The 16,564-nt window shown below is 34.1% G+C and overlaps 1 protein-coding gene across 1 annotated transcript; it reads right to left on the bottom strand.

Annotated features, from left to right (window-relative positions):
• Window positions 1-1,740: 1,740 nt before the first annotated feature.
• Window positions 1,741-13,794, bottom strand: LOC138700918 (ankyrin repeat and SOCS box protein 8-like). The gene is made up of 4 exons (XM_069827346.1): window positions 13,715-13,794; window positions 10,576-10,875; window positions 8,476-8,517; window positions 1,741-4,367 (listed from the first exon to the last, which is right to left on the bottom strand). Exons 2-4 carry the CDS (start codon window positions 10,873-10,875, stop codon window positions 3,861-3,863), a joined length of 849 nt encoding a protein of 282 aa, XP_069683447.1. The 5' UTR covers window positions 13,715-13,794; the 3' UTR covers window positions 1,741-3,860.
• Window positions 13,795-16,564: the final 2,770 nt, after the last annotated feature.

The raw sequence follows: 16,564 nt of genomic DNA, 5'->3' as shown, positions 1-16,564 counted from the left end.
GATCGGTTTGGAAGTAAATCCCGAAAAGACCAAGTATATGATTATGTCTCGTGACCAGAATATTGTACGAAATGAAAGTAAAAAAATTGGAGATTTATCCTTCGAAGAGATGGAAAAATTCAAATATCTTGGAGCAACAGTAACAAATATAAATGACACTCGGGAGGAAATTAAATGCAGAATAAATATGGGAAATGCGTGTTATTATTCGGTTGAGAAGCTCTTATCATCCAGTCTGCTGTCCAAAAACCTGAAAGTTAGAATTTATAAAACAGTTATATTACCGGTTCTTCTGTATGGTTTTGAAACTTGGACTCTCACTCTGAGAGAGGAACAGAGATTAAGGGTGTTTGAGAATAAGGTTCTTAGGAAAATATTTGGGGCTAAGAGGGATGAAGTTACAGGAGAATGGACTAAGTTACACAACAGAGAACTGCACGCATTGTATTCTTCACCTGACATAATTAGGAACATTAAATCCAGACGTTTGAGATGGGCATGGCATGTAGCACGTATGGGCGAATCCAGAACTGCATATAGAGCGTTAGTTGGGAGAGCGGAGGGAAAAAGACCTTTAGGGAGGCCGAGACGTAGATGGGAGGATAATATTAAAATGGATTTGAGGGAGGTGGGGTATGATGAGACTGGATTAATCTTGCACAGGATAGGGACCGATGGCGGGCTTATGTGAGGGCGGCAATGAACCTTCGGGTTCCTTAAAAGCCATTTGTAAATAAGTAAGTACCACCTTAAAGTGAATTGTGTAATAGTGAATTTTCATTTGTAAAATAATTTCAGTTGGTATTAAAGAAAAATAGTCAACTTTTGCAAAACATTTTTATATTTTAATGTACTTAAAATGATTCGGTTAGAACGTATGATGATGATAGTGAAGACTTAAATATATTTCGTAATGTACACGGCGCAATAACAAAATCAGTGAAAGTAAAACTAGTATAGTAACAGGTACAATTTTATTGTACACTTCACTTTCGTGGTACACATCTCTCATAATATGCACAAATTACAGGTAAATTTACTCGTAATGTATTGTAGCTTCTGTGGAGTATGGTTCTGGAGTCACGAACTTGTACCCTTGCAAGGAATCGAAGGGCGAAATCGGTATGTTACTGTGTGTCACGTGGTTTTAACTGTAACCATAACAATTGTGAAGCACAGAGTTTGGAATTTCTTTGTATTTATTTATTTATCTATAATAAGGCTTGGACTCTCACTTTAAGAGAGGAACAGAGATTAAGGGTGTTTGAGAATAAGGTTCTTAGGAAAATATTTGAGGCTAAAAGGTACGAACTTACAGGAGAATGGAGAAAGTTACACAACACAGAACTGCACGCATTGTATTCTTCACCTGACATAATTAGGAACATTGAATCCAGACGTTTGAGATGGGCAGGGCATGTAGCACGTATGGGTGAATCCAGAAATGCATATAGAGTGTTAGTTGGGAGGCCGGAGGGAAAAATATCTTTGGGGAGGCCGAGACATAGATGGGAGGATAATATTAAAATGGATTTGAGGGAAGTGGGATATGATGATAGAGACTGGATTAATCTTGCTCAGGATAGAGACCGATGGCGGGCTTATGTGAGGGCGGCAATGAACCTTCGGGTTCCTTAAAAGCCATTTGTAAGTAAGTAAGTATGATAAGGCAAAGCCACAATTACAATAGGCAGTACAAATAGTTGCTTAGAACATAAAACATGGAGAAAAGAACATGAAAAAGAGACAAAACAGATATAATGTAAGATACAGTTATACATATAAATGAAAAAAAAAAAACAGATAAATACATACATAAATAAAAGACACATATAAATATAAATTTAAAATACAAAATATAAATTAGATAAATAAAGATAGCGTAGGTGAAATGTGTAAAATATACCTATAAATGAAAAGTACAGAGTGACAATAATAGTAATGTTATTTAAAATCAACTACTTTCAGGCTACCGGCTTAGTTCAGTCAGCTAAGGCGCTTGCCTTCTGATCGGCGAGGGTTAGATTCCCCCTTGGGCTGATTACCTGGTTGGTTCTTTTCAGAGTTTTTTTCCAACTGTAAGGCGAATGTCGGGTAATCTATGGTTAATCCTCTGCCTCATCTCGCCAAACATCATCTCGCTATCACCAATCCCATCGACGCTAAATGAACCAATAGTTGATATAGCGTCATTAAATAACCAACTAAAGAAACTATTTTCATTATTTTAATAAGGAAATGTTTATGTTTAATGTAAGAAATACTGAAATCTAGATTCCATATTTTGCATATTTATTTGAAATTTTTAATACTTTTAACACTGGTGAATTTTTATGTAATGAGGTGTTTGGTTTTTTTAAAGATATTTCATACAGTAGCCGGTTGCACTATTAAAGGACTTGACCACCACTTTATATGTTTTCTTCAAATTTTGCACATCTATTCTACATGATTTTAGCTTCAATTTGATATATTATAATGCATCTAGTAACCATAAATATGTTTCAGGGTTTGCATTTTTCAAGAAAAAAATTGTGTCTTACAGAAAACTGAGAAAATTATTAATAGCCATTTACTTTTTTACCTAAGGGATTAAGCACAGCTTAAGTAAACTAAAGTACAATTTTGGAAATATTAACGTTTTTTTCTTCCATTATTGTGTCTTGTACAATATGGAAAATTAGCATGTGTAAAACACTGTCCTTCTGTTATGTGAAAAAAGAATTTACGATTAAAAAAAATTATTTACTTTTTTTTTTTTTTTTTTTTTTTCAAAATTCAGTTCACAGTGCAGTGATCAAGCGTTTCCCACATAACTCAAAAACTATCCAACATTCAGCGATGAAATTTTTTGTGTGTATTTATGCATGTCATAGCTACAATATGATGCAAGATCACTTCTCTATCTTTGATAGATTGTCTGATAAAAAATAAATTAATTTAAAAAATGGTCAGATATCAGTATTTTCTTCTAATACTTACTTACTTACAAATGGCTTTTAAGGAACCCGAAGGTTCATTGCCGCCCTCACATAAGCCCGCCAGCGGTCCCTATCCTGTGCAAGATTAATCCAGTCTCTATCATCATACCCCACCTCCCTCAAATCCATTTTAATATTATCCTCCCATCTACGTCTCGGCCTCCCTAAAGGTCTTTTTCCCTCCGGCCTCCCAACTAACACTCTATATGCATTTCTGGATTCATCCATACGTGCTACATGCCCTGCCCATCTCAAACGTTTCGATTTTATGTTCCTAATTATGTCAGGTGAAGAATACAATGCGTGCAGTTCTGTGTTGTGTAACTTTCTCCATTCTCCTGTAACTTCATCCCGCTTAGCCCCAAATATTTTCCTTAGCACCTTATTCTCAAACACCCTGAACCTATGTTCCTCTCTCAGAGTGAGAGTCCAAGTTTCACAACCATACAGAACAACCGGTAATGTAACTGTTATTTTCTTCTAATACAAAATAAAAAAAAATATATTTACTAAGGAATGTAGTTGAAAGAGCATGATATTGTAAACATGAGTTTCAGCAATAAAATAAAAGAGAGAGAACATGACAAAGTTAACAAGTTTATGAGTTATGAGGGGAAACGCTTCTTCACTGCACAGTGAACTGCTAACATTTTGAATTAAAATTTGAATTAATATTTGATGTTCGAGCGGTAGGCTGGATTTGTGACAATATTTCGCTATTATGCAGTACACCGTTGGATATTTTAATTTGGCACTGTTTTGGTAATAGTTCTCCGTCTGGAACTAGTTACGTAGACACAGTTCCAGAGATAGAATTGAAATTCTTACTAAAATTAAGACGAAAGACAGCGAGGAAGTGCTTGTGTGTAGCGCATCCAGTTACCGCATGGAGTTCAGTTTGGCGAGCCAGTTGACTACGTCTTTAGCGTTGTCGTTGCGCGCCAGATCTAGGGGCGTTTGGCCCTTCTTGTTGCGCCGCTTGGGGTCCCCACCTCGCTCCACCAGCGCTCGTACCACCTCCAGACAGCCGTACTTGGCGGCGATGTGCAAGGGTGTGTCATTATCTTGGTCCAGAGCGTGCAGGTGGGCGTTGCGGTCTAGCAGCAGCTCCACGACTGCCGTGTCCGTCACGTAGGCCGCGTGGTGCAGCGGAGTCTGCCGGTTGGAGTCCGTGGCGTTGACGTCCGCGCCGGCGTCGAGCAGGAGGACCGCGGCTGAGTATTGCATCGTGTCGGCGGCGGCGTGGAGAGGGGTTTTGCCGCGCGTGTAGCCTATACTGACAGGCGTGCCCACGGCCAGCAGAGCGGAGATCAGGGAGAGGTTACCTGCGAGAGCGGCGCGGCGAAGATGATGACGGCGGTCAGACACGGCGAGCGGCGCGTAGTCCTGAAGGAAGAACATACCATTAGGGAGGAGAGGAAATTGCAATGAATTATAAATAATGGGAAAGGAAGAAGTTAAGGGGGTGTATATACATAGGTTTGAGAGTAAAAAAAAGTAATTTTTCAATTTATTTTTTATTTAAAGACTGGACATAATTTTCCTTGGTAATAATTGAGTCATGCTTCCTATTTTATCTGCGTCTTTAAACTACATCAAAATTAATTTCATATTTCTTTGGTTTAATCGATTAGATTTGTGATTGCTGCCAAGCATATTTTGTTGTAGGGAAAATAGCATGCCATTTCACTTCTTGCTACCGTGATGAGTAAGTTTATTTCCCGCAACCAGCAAAGAATGAAACACTGAAGCTGCTAACGATTTACGATGGACAATTTTATTTAGGGCGCATATAAGATTCTACAACTCTGACATATCATTCGCCTCATTTTCCACATCTAAGCAATAGATTCCTCACAACAGCCTATATTACAGAAAATATACGGGATAACATTCATTGTTACACAAATTAATCCAGCAGTATTTGGTAGATCAGTATTGTCTGGGGGAAAATAAAAAATTACAATTCATAAGAAAAGACCAAAAGGTATTACTTACTGATAAAATAAGAGGCCTACAAGATTTTGTAGTCTCTTGATCACCTCAGCAAGATCTCTTAGTGGGAAAAAGTGATTCTGCCCTCTACATTTCAGGGTAGTTCACGAAACATGCAGCAGCTATACCAAGATGCTAAGTCTTTTGTTCAAAGCATGACAAACCTTATATTTTCTTAACTTTCACCTACAATCCGCAATGACCTGAAATAGCTACTGCATTACTCCCACATGAAGAACCCACTGATCATCCTGACATTGTTACTAGCGATTTCGCATTGAAACTCAAGAACTGAAGGTGGATAGGTTCAAGGAAAAGTATTTGGCATATAAAAAACATTCAGAGGGAGTATGTTTCACTATTATGGAAGCAAATAATTTTAAAAATATCTGGTATTCTTCATTGAAAATAAATCTGAACAATTTTTATTTGAACTTCTTATGGACTTAGTTTGCAGCGTTTGCTGCACAAGCCACTAGTATATATATATATATATATATATATATATATATATATATAATTTGAACTGGTAATGGAAATTACTGGAAAACGGCTTAACGGATTTTAATGAGTGACCCCTCATTTTCATGCCTGGCATCCAAAGTTTTTCGGAAAGGTAGTAGTTTTCAGTGAAATGTCAATTTTCCTACATAATTTTCCTATTTTCCAAAATCCATCAGTTGTCAGTTTTGAGAACTAATTGTATTGACTCACGGCCGACTTGATTGAATTTCAGAACAAAACACACACTACAATAAACAATAGGCTATTACACGAAGGCCATGACCTGCAGGATTGCCGACATATTTAGAGCTCAATTCAATTTGTTATTAAAAACTGATTCTGCAGTGTATAATTTTCTGAGTACAGCTGTGTATTGGATATTCAAATCTACGAAACTTGAGGTGGTTTGATGACATTATTACCATTAGAAATTAAATATTATTACAGTTAATATCATGATGCATCTATTTTTCATTAATTGTGCATAATATTGATGCTATATTGATGACATGAAAGTGAAACGTTTTGAGGTTATGTAAGTAAATGTAGAGAATATCTTAATTTAGATCTTCATTTCTATAATTTACTGAGTGACTGCTATATATAAAACTACAAAACTTAAGTCAGGTAATAATATTGTTATTAAAAATCAAATATTTTTATACTTATTAACCCAGTGAGATTGGGTCTTCTTCATATACTTAATGGCGGTGTAGTGTAGATATTGATATGTGTCATTGTCTTCAGTATTGGCTCGAGAGAGCGCAAAAATTACAGTTCCTAAGGAAAGATCAAAAGGTATTACTTACTGATAAAATAAGAGGCCTAGAAAATTTTATAGTTTCCAGATCATTTCAGCAAGATCTTTTAGTAGGATAAAATGATTTTACGCTATACATTTCAAGTTCTACATGCAGCAGCTATACGAAAATGCAATTGTTCGAAAGCTTAGCAAACCTGACATTTTTTTAACTTTTGCCTACAATCCACAATGACCTGAAATAGCTACTGCTATCATCCTGACATTGATACTTGCGTTTTCGCGTTGAAACTCAAAAACTGAAGTTGGATAGGTTCAAGAAAAATATTTGGCCTAAAAAAAATCCATTCAGAGGGAATATGTTTCATTATTAAGGAAGCAAATAACTATCAAAAAGACAAGTATTCTTCATTGAAAATAAATCTGAAAGATTTTTATTTGAACTTCTTATGGACTTAGTTTGCAGCGTTTGCTGCACAATCCACTAGTAGTCTATAATTTCAGAAAAAGTGGATACTGAGCATTTCAGATTACAAGGTGAAATAGGTATTAGTTGTTGAGAAAAAACAAATATTTAATTTCCCTAATTTTTTAGTGCTCAAATCTTTATATTCACCTTGAAAGGAAATGTAAAACGAAGAAAATACGGATAAGTAAGATAAATGGAATATAAGAAATAATGACTACTACAAAAAGGAGAAGGAAGCAGAAGGGAGAAAAGAGAGATCGAAAATTATAAATAACTTGTTAATAAGAAGTAAAGAGGCAAAAGTTACCCCCATTATACATCATGAACGAGTTTAGCTAACATTATTGAAAATTAAAAATTCACGAATGCAAACTAAAAATTGAATAATAAAGGAGACTTCAAGAAATTGTATTTTATCTCTGTTTACGAAATTAACTTGAAAAGTCATCGTCAAAGAATGAGATCCAGCGAAGTCCTTAAAGCAATACTCAACTACTGTCTACAGGGGAAGTTGTCTCTAGTTCGGTTTTAGAAGCATTGGAACGAAAATTATTCCTATAGACCATAATACGACTATAGGCCTAATGTTTAGACAGGTAAAGAAAAATTAAGAAACTTCATCCCTCTTAGCCTCAAATATTTTCGTTTTCATTATATTCCCCAAATATATTCTCGAACGCCCTTAACCTCAGTTCCTCTCTCAAAGAGACAGTCCAAGTTTCACAACCATAAAGAACAACCGGTAATGTAACTGTTTTATAAATGCGAACTTTCACTTTTTTTAAAGCAGGTTAGACGACAACAGCTTCTGAACGGAATCATATCAGGCATTTCCTGTATTTATTCTGCATGTCATTTCCTCCCGAGTATCATTTATATTTGTTACTATTGCTCCAAGATATTTGAATTTTTCCACCCCTTCAAAGGATAAATTTCCAATTTTTATATTTCCATTTAGTACTATGTTCTGGTTACGAGACACAATCATACTCTTCATCTTTTCGGGATTTACTTCCAAATATATCTCCTTTCTTACTTCAAGTGAAATTCCTGTGTTTTCCCTGTTAGTTTGTGGATTTTCTCCTAACTTATTCACTCATCCGCATAGACAAGCATCTGATGTAATCCGTTCAATTCCAAACTTTTTCTGTTATTCTGGACTTTCCTAACGGAATATTCTAGAGCAAAGTTAAAAAGTAAAGGTGATAGTGCATCTCCTTGCTTTAGCCCACAGTGAATTGAGAAAGCATCCTACAGAAACTATACGGACTCTGCTAAAAACAAATTTTAATTAATCACACTAGCTTCTTGGGAATACCAAATTCAATAAGAAAATTATATAAATGTCTCTCTTAATCTAGTCATATGCCTTTTTTAAATCTACAAATAACTAATGTACTGTGCCCTTATATTCTCATTTTTTCTCCAATATCTGTCGAATACAGAACATCTTATCAGGAGTCGATCTATTACGCCTAAAACCGCACTGATGATCCCCAATAATGAAAGATAGGGAAAGAAAAATTTAGTGAAATATGAGATAAAAGAAGTGAAGAAGATAGAATTGTAGAGAAAGGGAGAAAACAAAGGAAAGGAATTAAAAAGAAATAAAGGTGAATTTACTGTAAGTGTTGAATTAATTAAGAAGAGAAGCGAAATAAGATTATTAAAACACGAAAAAAAAAAATAAGAAGAAGAAATAGAGAAGAGTTTGCATGAGAAAAATAAGTTAGGGTACCTCATGGGGTGATAATATAAACACTCACCTCCTTTAATTTTTCTATATCTTCGCTGTTATTTTTCGGGCTCTGAAAATAGAAAGTCAATGTGGAATCATACTTCGTGTTATGGACATAATACACTCCTGAAAACAATTGAAGGAACAGTATTGATTACGGAAATATTTTTACTGAACATGGGTAATTAAACATTTTTTTTCAAGGCATTAGAGCAACCGGTTGTGATTTGTATGAAAATGAATGAATGTACTAGGACGTTCAGAAAGTAATGGCAACACAGTTACTGTTTCACACTACATTTTTTTAGGTTACTTTTGACATTACGTACTTCAAATACAGTCTCCTGCCATGTTCAGCAATACGTTGCCAAATTCTTGGAAGACGGCGGACTCCATCTGCAGCAGCATTTCTGGATATCTCTCTCACTGATCAATCTAAAGCTCTTCTGATGTCAACTCTTGATTGAAAGCGAATGCCTCGCTTCCACCCAACTTACAATAGTTCAGTATGGCAGGACTTGTCTACCACAGGCTTCTAATGCCCTAAAGCACTGAGTTGCATGTTTTTCTCTTACAACTTGGATTTTTATGAAGCCACTGTATTTACCAAATATGGCTACTTCGAGACCTCCAATATTGCAAATTTCGCTACGTAGTAGAAGATTTCAATGGTCACCGCTAGGAGCACTGATTTACAGCATTGCTACCATTACTTGTCGAATGCCCTAGTATTATTTGTGATACTACATATTATAACGTGATTATAAAAAAAAATAATAATTAATTTTAAAGGGGAACCCAGGCAAAAATGTATTCGATGAAAGAGTAATGGAACGGAGAAAAACTCTCTCCGGCGCCGGTACATTAAAATAAAATAATAATAAAAGAAATAAAAAATAATATATAACAAATGTATTCATTTATAAAATATTTTACCATTAATGCAGTTTTCATTGTAGTGAGCTATAATTTTTGTATATACATTGTAAGTGGTGTAGCCTATAACTGAATTCTTTCGGTTCACTTTTTCAACATATAGAGTACTTTCTGGGGCATTATATTTTTTATACACTTAATAACTTGAGGTATATATTTTTCCAAAACTATTTAACATAGGGATTTGCAATTGTTTTATACAAATTCTTTTTGAGAAAACAATTTTATTGCATATACATACTTACTTACAAATGGCTTTCAGAGAACTCTGAGATTCATTGCCGCCCTCACATAAGCCCGCCATCGGTTCCTATCCTGAGCAAGATTAATCCAGTCTCTATCATCATATCCCACCTCTCTCAAACCCATTTTAATATTATCCTCCCATCTACGTCTCGGCCTCTCCAAAGATCTTTTTCCCTCCGGTCTCCGAACTAACACTCTATATGCATTTTTGGATTCGCCTATACGTGCTACATGCCCTGCCCATCTCAAACGTCTGCATTTAATGTTCCTAATTATGTCAGGTGAAGAATACAATGCGTGCAGTTCTGTGTTGTGTAACTTTCTACATTCTTCTGTAACTTCATCCCTCTTAGCCCCAAATATTTTCCTAAGCACCTTATTCTCAAACACCCTTAACCTATGTTCCTCTCTCAAAGTGAGAGTCCAAGTTTCACAACCATACAGAACAACCGGTAATATAACTGTTTTATGAATTCTAACTTTCAGATTTTTTGTCAGCAGACTGGATGATAAAAGCTTCTCAGCGGAATAATAACAGGCATTTTCCATATTTATTCTGCGTTTAATTTCCTCCCGAGTAGCATTTATATTTGTTACTGTTGCTCCAAGATATTTGAATTTTTCCACCTCTTCGAAGGATAAATTTCCAGTTTTTATATTTCCATTTCGTACAATATTCTGGTCACGAGACATAATCATATACTTTGTTTTTTCGGGATTTACTTCCAAACCTATCGCTTTACTTGCTTCAAGTAAAATTTCCGTGTTTTCGTTAATAGTTTGTGGATTTTCTCCTAACATATTCACGTCCATGTTATTGTTTTTAAATTAACTTCAAAGGTATGGCTATAATCTATTTTCTATGTCTGTCTTGAATATTCAAGTAGTTTATCCTGAACGACTTTCGATTTTGAGTTATTCTGTGAACATATGGGAGAAGTGGTACCTTGAGGGTCGCGAACCCCGTCCTCAGCTCCTCGTCCTGCTCCCCAAGTTTGGCCAGCACCTGGTCCATCTTGGCCAGCAGCTGGGTGGCGCTCCTGTTGGCCACGTCCAGCACCTCGTCCCACCCTTCCGCGCCCGTCTGGTTGAGCAGTCCTCGCAGCAGGTCCTGGTACTCCAGCCCTTCGCCCTGCGTCCCGTTTCTTGCCCTCTGCACAGCAATGCTGACCAGAGGCAGCAACAACAGCTGCAGAGCGGGGTGCATCTCACCCAGGGGCGTTTGCATTTCGGTCTGATGTAGCATCTGTAAAGAAAAGTCACAGAATGCATAGGATTCCTGTAATTGTTCGAAACCATTATGCTCTGGGTTGTGTGCTATTGTGGTGGAAATATTGAGATTTGTAAGGATTTCGTTCTTATTGAAGAATTCTGAGTATGGATTGAGAGCGAGATAAATTTGTGTGTTGTAGGCCCGTTATAATAATGACAATAATAATAATAATAATAATAATAATAATAATAATAATAATAATAATAATAGTATTATTAGTAATAGTAGTACTAATAATAACACATAATAATATAATAATAGTATTATTAGTAATATATCGTAGTAGTAGTAGTAATAATAATACTTAATAATAATATTATAATAATAGTATTATTAGCAATAGTAGTAGTAGTAGTAGTAGTAGTAGTAGTAGTAGTAATAATAATACTTAATAATAATATAATAATAGTATTATTAGTAATAGTAGTAGTAATAATAATACTTAATAATAATATAATAATAGTATTATTAGTAATAGTAGTAGTAATAATAATACTTAATAATAATATTATAATAATAGTATTATTAGTAATAGTAGTAGTAGTAGTAATAATAATACTTAATAATAATATTATAATAATAGTATTATTAGCAATAGTGGTAGTAGTAGTAGTAGTAGTAGTAGCAATAATAATAATAATAATATAATAATAGTATTATTAGTAATAGTAGTAGTAATAATAATACTTAATAATAATATTATAATAATAGTATTATTAGTAATATATAGTAGTAGTAGTAGTAATAATAATACTTAATAATAATATAATAATATTATTATTAGCAATAGTAGTAGTAGTAGTAGTAGTAGTAGTAGTAGTAGTAATAACAACACTTAATAATAATATAATAATAGTATTATTAGTAATAGTAGTAGTAATAATAATACTTAATAATAATATTATAATAATAGTATTATTAGTAATAGTAGTAGTAATAATAACACATAATAATATAATAATAGTATTATTAGTAATATATAGTAGTAGTAGTAGTGATAATAATACTTAATAATAATATTATAATAATAGTATTATTAGCAATAGTAGTAGTAGTAGTAATACTTAATAATCATATTATAATAATAGTATTATTTAGAAGAGGATAGAGGGGGAAGGACATATAGCAATTCAGTCATAACAGATCGTTAGACAGTAATCAAGAAGTTCTCGGCAAAGAATACATCAATAGAAAAGAGTTATATGTATTAAAGGGATGGTGGATCGAAAAACAGAAATGTGAAGGTCCACCATAACTATGAATTGTAAAGCTGATTGACAAATAAATATCAATATCAATATCAATAATAGTATTATTAGTAATAGAGTAGTAGCAGTAGTAGTAATAATAATACTTAATAATAATAATCATAATATAATAATAGTATTATTAGTCATTGTAGCCTAGTAGTAATAATAATACTTAATAAAAATAATAATATAATAATAATATAATAATAGTATTATTAGTAATAGTAATAATAATACTTAATAGTAATAATAATAAATTTATTTTATTTTATTTATTTATTTAGAATATTAATGTGCAAAACAACAGCACAAGGCCAATTACAGTTTAGCACGATACAGAACAGAACAAAACAGAAGAAATGATGATGAGAATGAATGACAGAAATGGCAGTGAGATGAAATACAATCAATATAATAGTCTACATCAATCATTCACCAAATGCAACAAAATAAATAGCAATATCTAACAATAATAACAAGTAAGGATATATCATGATAAACTCGAAAGGTGTATACTATATATTAAATAGATCCAAGCGTAATCCATGCAAATTAGCATATTTTATACATCTGCAGACCGGAGAGAGGGATTTTGAATTTCTATTATAAAAAATGTTATGAAATCTTAAACTCTTAGCAGGAATACGAAGACTAATATTGTTTATGAATAATAATAATACTTAATAATATAATAATAGCATTATTAGTAATAGTAGTAGTAATAATAATAATACTTAATAATAATAATAGTAATAATAATAATAATAATAATAATAATAATAATAATAATTAAACGCAGGGAGGAAATTAAACGCAGAATAAATATGGGAAATGCTTGTTATTATTCGGTTGAGAAGCTTTTATCATCCAGTCTGCTGTCAAAAAATCCGAAAGTTACAATTTATAAAACAGTTATATTACCGGTTGTTCTGTATGGTTGTGAAACTTGGACTCTCATTCTGAGAGAGGAACAGAGATTAAAAGTGTTTGAGAATAAGGTTCTTAGAAAAATATTTGGGGCTAAGAGGGATGAAGTTACAGGAGAATGGAGAAAGTTACACAACGCAGAATTGCACGCATTGTATTTTTCACCTGACATAATTAGGAACATTAAATCCAGACGTTTGAGATGGGCAGGGCATGTAGCACGTATGGGCGAATCCAGAAATGCATATAGAGTGTTATTTGGGAGACGGGAGGGAAAAAGACCTTTGGGGAGGCCGAGACGTAGATGGGAGGATAATATTAAAATGGATTTGAGGGAGGTGGGATATGGTGATAGAGACTGGATTAATCTTGCACAGGATAGGGACCGATGGCGGGCTTATGTGAGGGCGGCAATGAACCTTCGGGTTCCTTAAAAGCCATTTGTAAGTAAGTAATAATAATAATAATGATAATAATAATATAATAGTATTATTAGTAATAGTAGTAGTAATAATACTTAATAATAATATAATAATAATAATATAATAATAATAATAATAATAATAATAATAATAATAATAATAATAATAATAATAATTAGGGCTACAATTTGAGAAATAATAAAGTTCACGTACCTTTGAATGTTAGTTGACGACGGCTTCAGGACTGAATTGGGCGTATGGTAGTAGTCGTAATTTATAGGCGTGTCTCGAACTCCAGTCACTTCGGTTTCCTGCAGGCATGCAATCCTCTTGCCGCAATCTCGTTATCGTGGCTTGACCTTGATAGGAGGGTTCACGATCAAAGATCAGGAAGAAGGAAAGCCTGATTTCCTTTAATTCTCTTCGATTTCCTCATTAAACATTTTCCTTGATATATGTCGCAGTGATTCACATAGTGACGAATGTTGAGATGTCTGACACAGGCCTATATTTTCCCATTATTCCATTTTTATCGCATCTCCATCTTCCTTCGCTTCCTTTTGTCCTCGTAGTTCATCTTAAGTTTGTATCTGTCCATCTTATTTTTCTTTCTCTATCTGTTTTCACCTTCTTTCCTTCCCATTTCTGTCCCACAAATCTTTCTCGATTTCCTCTGCCTTTGTCCTCAGTCTTTTCATCTCTTTCGCCTCATTTTTGTTGTCTGCTATTTTTGTTACGTTCCTCATCCTTCTTTTATTCTGCCTATCGCCGTTCTTCCTGTATTTATCCATCTTCATCTTCATTCTCTCCCTCTCCTTTTCCTTCCATGTTATTTTCGACTTCTCTCCTCTGATTTATCTGTAGTAATGTTACGATAGGTCTGAGGTTTATCTGGGAAATCTCAGATCTCGAGTGGCATTTATTAGGACTATTTCGTGAATAAAATAAAAATTTAAATAATATATCCCTAAAATTCGATCACAAAATGTTAATAATTGTATATTAACGAATACTTAACCTATTCAGACATTGTGAAGTTGAAATACTCGTAGATGAATATCGATTACTGCAATAAAGAAATTCGACGTTATTATTCAGTAATGCCAATTGCGAAAAGCGAAATACAGGTTTAACAATGTTAATTATATGTACTGCATTTTTCTCTTATTATTATAACGTAAATACTTTTTCATTATCAGCTGAAATCATAATTTAATTTAACAGTAACAGTGGGGACAGCTATATACCAATGCTTATGTATTCACAGCGAGACATGTTGCTACACAGTGAAGCCATCTCTGTATAGATAGGCCTAATTAAAACACCAATTTTATTATGCTATACAGAAGGCAGTTTGATCAAAGACCTTATTATTACTATACAAGGTCTTAGGGTTTGATATGCGATGATGTTACATAAATTTGAACATCTGACTGTCTATTAAATGTTTCATTTCATTCACAAGATACAATTTTATAGGCTACTTATAGGTTATGTTACCTATAGCAGCAGGACCAATGTCAGCTGTGTCTTATTTCGACCGTTACACGAAAGCATTTTTTATAGCTCGACAAACGCATTCTCGCTGTAGTGTGTAACGGAACTAAAGCTGCATCTACACAGTTCAATATACCAATCGCGTATGCGTGCAATCTGGGAAGAATATTGAAAGAATCAAGTTTAAAAGGTACGTTCAATTAAGATGCATGAAGATTTTGTGTCTACATGGTGCGCCGTTTTGAACGTCGTCTTCACTGCGTAAATATATTAATTAATATTAAATATGAATCTTGCATTGATTGCTTTAAAGTTGAAAGAAAAGTTTAACCGTGTAGTTGCATCTTAATGTATTCATGATCATCAATTTACGGGGATACAGTTGGCGACAACGACTAAACAAAAGAACGACCATGCGATAAATTGATAGCGATAAATCTAGCTGCAAAAATTATCGAAAAGTGTGACTGTGATTGGTTGGAATTAAAAATTTCATTACACTTCATTGGTCGAAAATGGAATGACGTCATATAAACGAAATACTCTTCATAATTTCTCTCTCTTTTCGTCGGCCTGGTAGCGTAGTTGGTATAGCGCTGGCCTTTTGTGCTCGAGGTTGCTGATTCGATCCCGGCCCAGGTCGATGGAATTTAAGGCCCGGTTACTTCAACATTTGTTAAAAAGCACCTAACATAGCGTTAATTAGCTGTAAGTTAAAAGTATGAATTGCTGTTAAAAATATTGCGTTTCTTCAACTTTACATTTCACATTTTAACATTATGTTTGTTAACTCTCTGTTAGGACCAGAGATTCTAGAGTTTAACCATAACCTATAACCAAGTATAGGCTCACTTCTGTTTTCTGAACTCTGACAATTGCGATTCTCGCTTGTTTCCATTGTTTGATTCAGAGAGAATAGAAGTCTTTCTATTCTCTCAGGTTTGATTTCTGCTTCTTTCCTCGTCTGTATCACAATAGCGTGGAACGGCGTATTGGCATTGCTGTTGTGAAATGGAAAACACTGGAACAAATAGAAATCGTGGGACTAATTTATCTTCGCTCGAAAGAAACCTTCTGCTGGAAATTATTTCCCAGTATAAACCAATTATTGACAATAAAGAAACAAACGGATCTAAGTTGAAAGTGAAAAGTGAGGCTTGGCAGAAAATAGCCTATACCTTTGTATGAACTTCTGCTCTGTCAAATCACAGAAATCATCCGCTCCATTTATGTATTCATGGATATCATTTTCTAAATAATCAAGATATATAAGTTCAGCATCTAACGCACCAGCCATATTGGATACTTCTATGTTAACAGAGAGTTAAATGATTTAACTGTATGAAATTGGGCAGTTAAATTAACATGGGTTTTAACAGCCTGTTACTACAGGGACATCATTTTATTTTTACTTCAGTGTTTTATTGTACCTGAGTTTTTGAATGTATTTCACTCCCACTCCTTCTACTAATGATGTTCCAACTGTGCTGCACACAGAACCAAGACCACAGTGAGTTAGTGAGTACAGTACGTTCCAGAAATATGTTCGCGTTTTCCAGTGACGAA

The sequence above is a fragment of the Periplaneta americana genome, chromosome 6 (assembly GCF_040183065.1).
Source record: "Periplaneta americana isolate PAMFEO1 chromosome 6, P.americana_PAMFEO1_priV1, whole genome shotgun sequence".
Taxonomy (NCBI): Eukaryota; Metazoa; Arthropoda; class Insecta; order Blattodea; family Blattidae; genus Periplaneta; species Periplaneta americana.
The sequence above is the reverse complement of the archived record's forward strand: the minus strand, read 5'-3'. Positions and strand labels throughout refer to the sequence as shown.

Coding starts and splice junctions, on each gene's coding strand:
- LOC138700918 (XM_069827346.1), bottom strand. CDS start 10,875: ATGCTACATCAGACCGAAATGCAAACGCCCCTGGGTGAGATGCACCCC. Junction 8,518..10,575: donor CGGGGTTCGCGACCCTCAAG/GTACCACTTCTC, acceptor TTCTATTTTCAG/AGCCCGAAAAATAACAGCGA. Junction 4,368..8,475: donor ATATAGAAAAATTAAAGGAG/GTGAGTGTTTAT, acceptor TTCTTCCTTCAG/GACTACGCGCCGCTCGCCGT.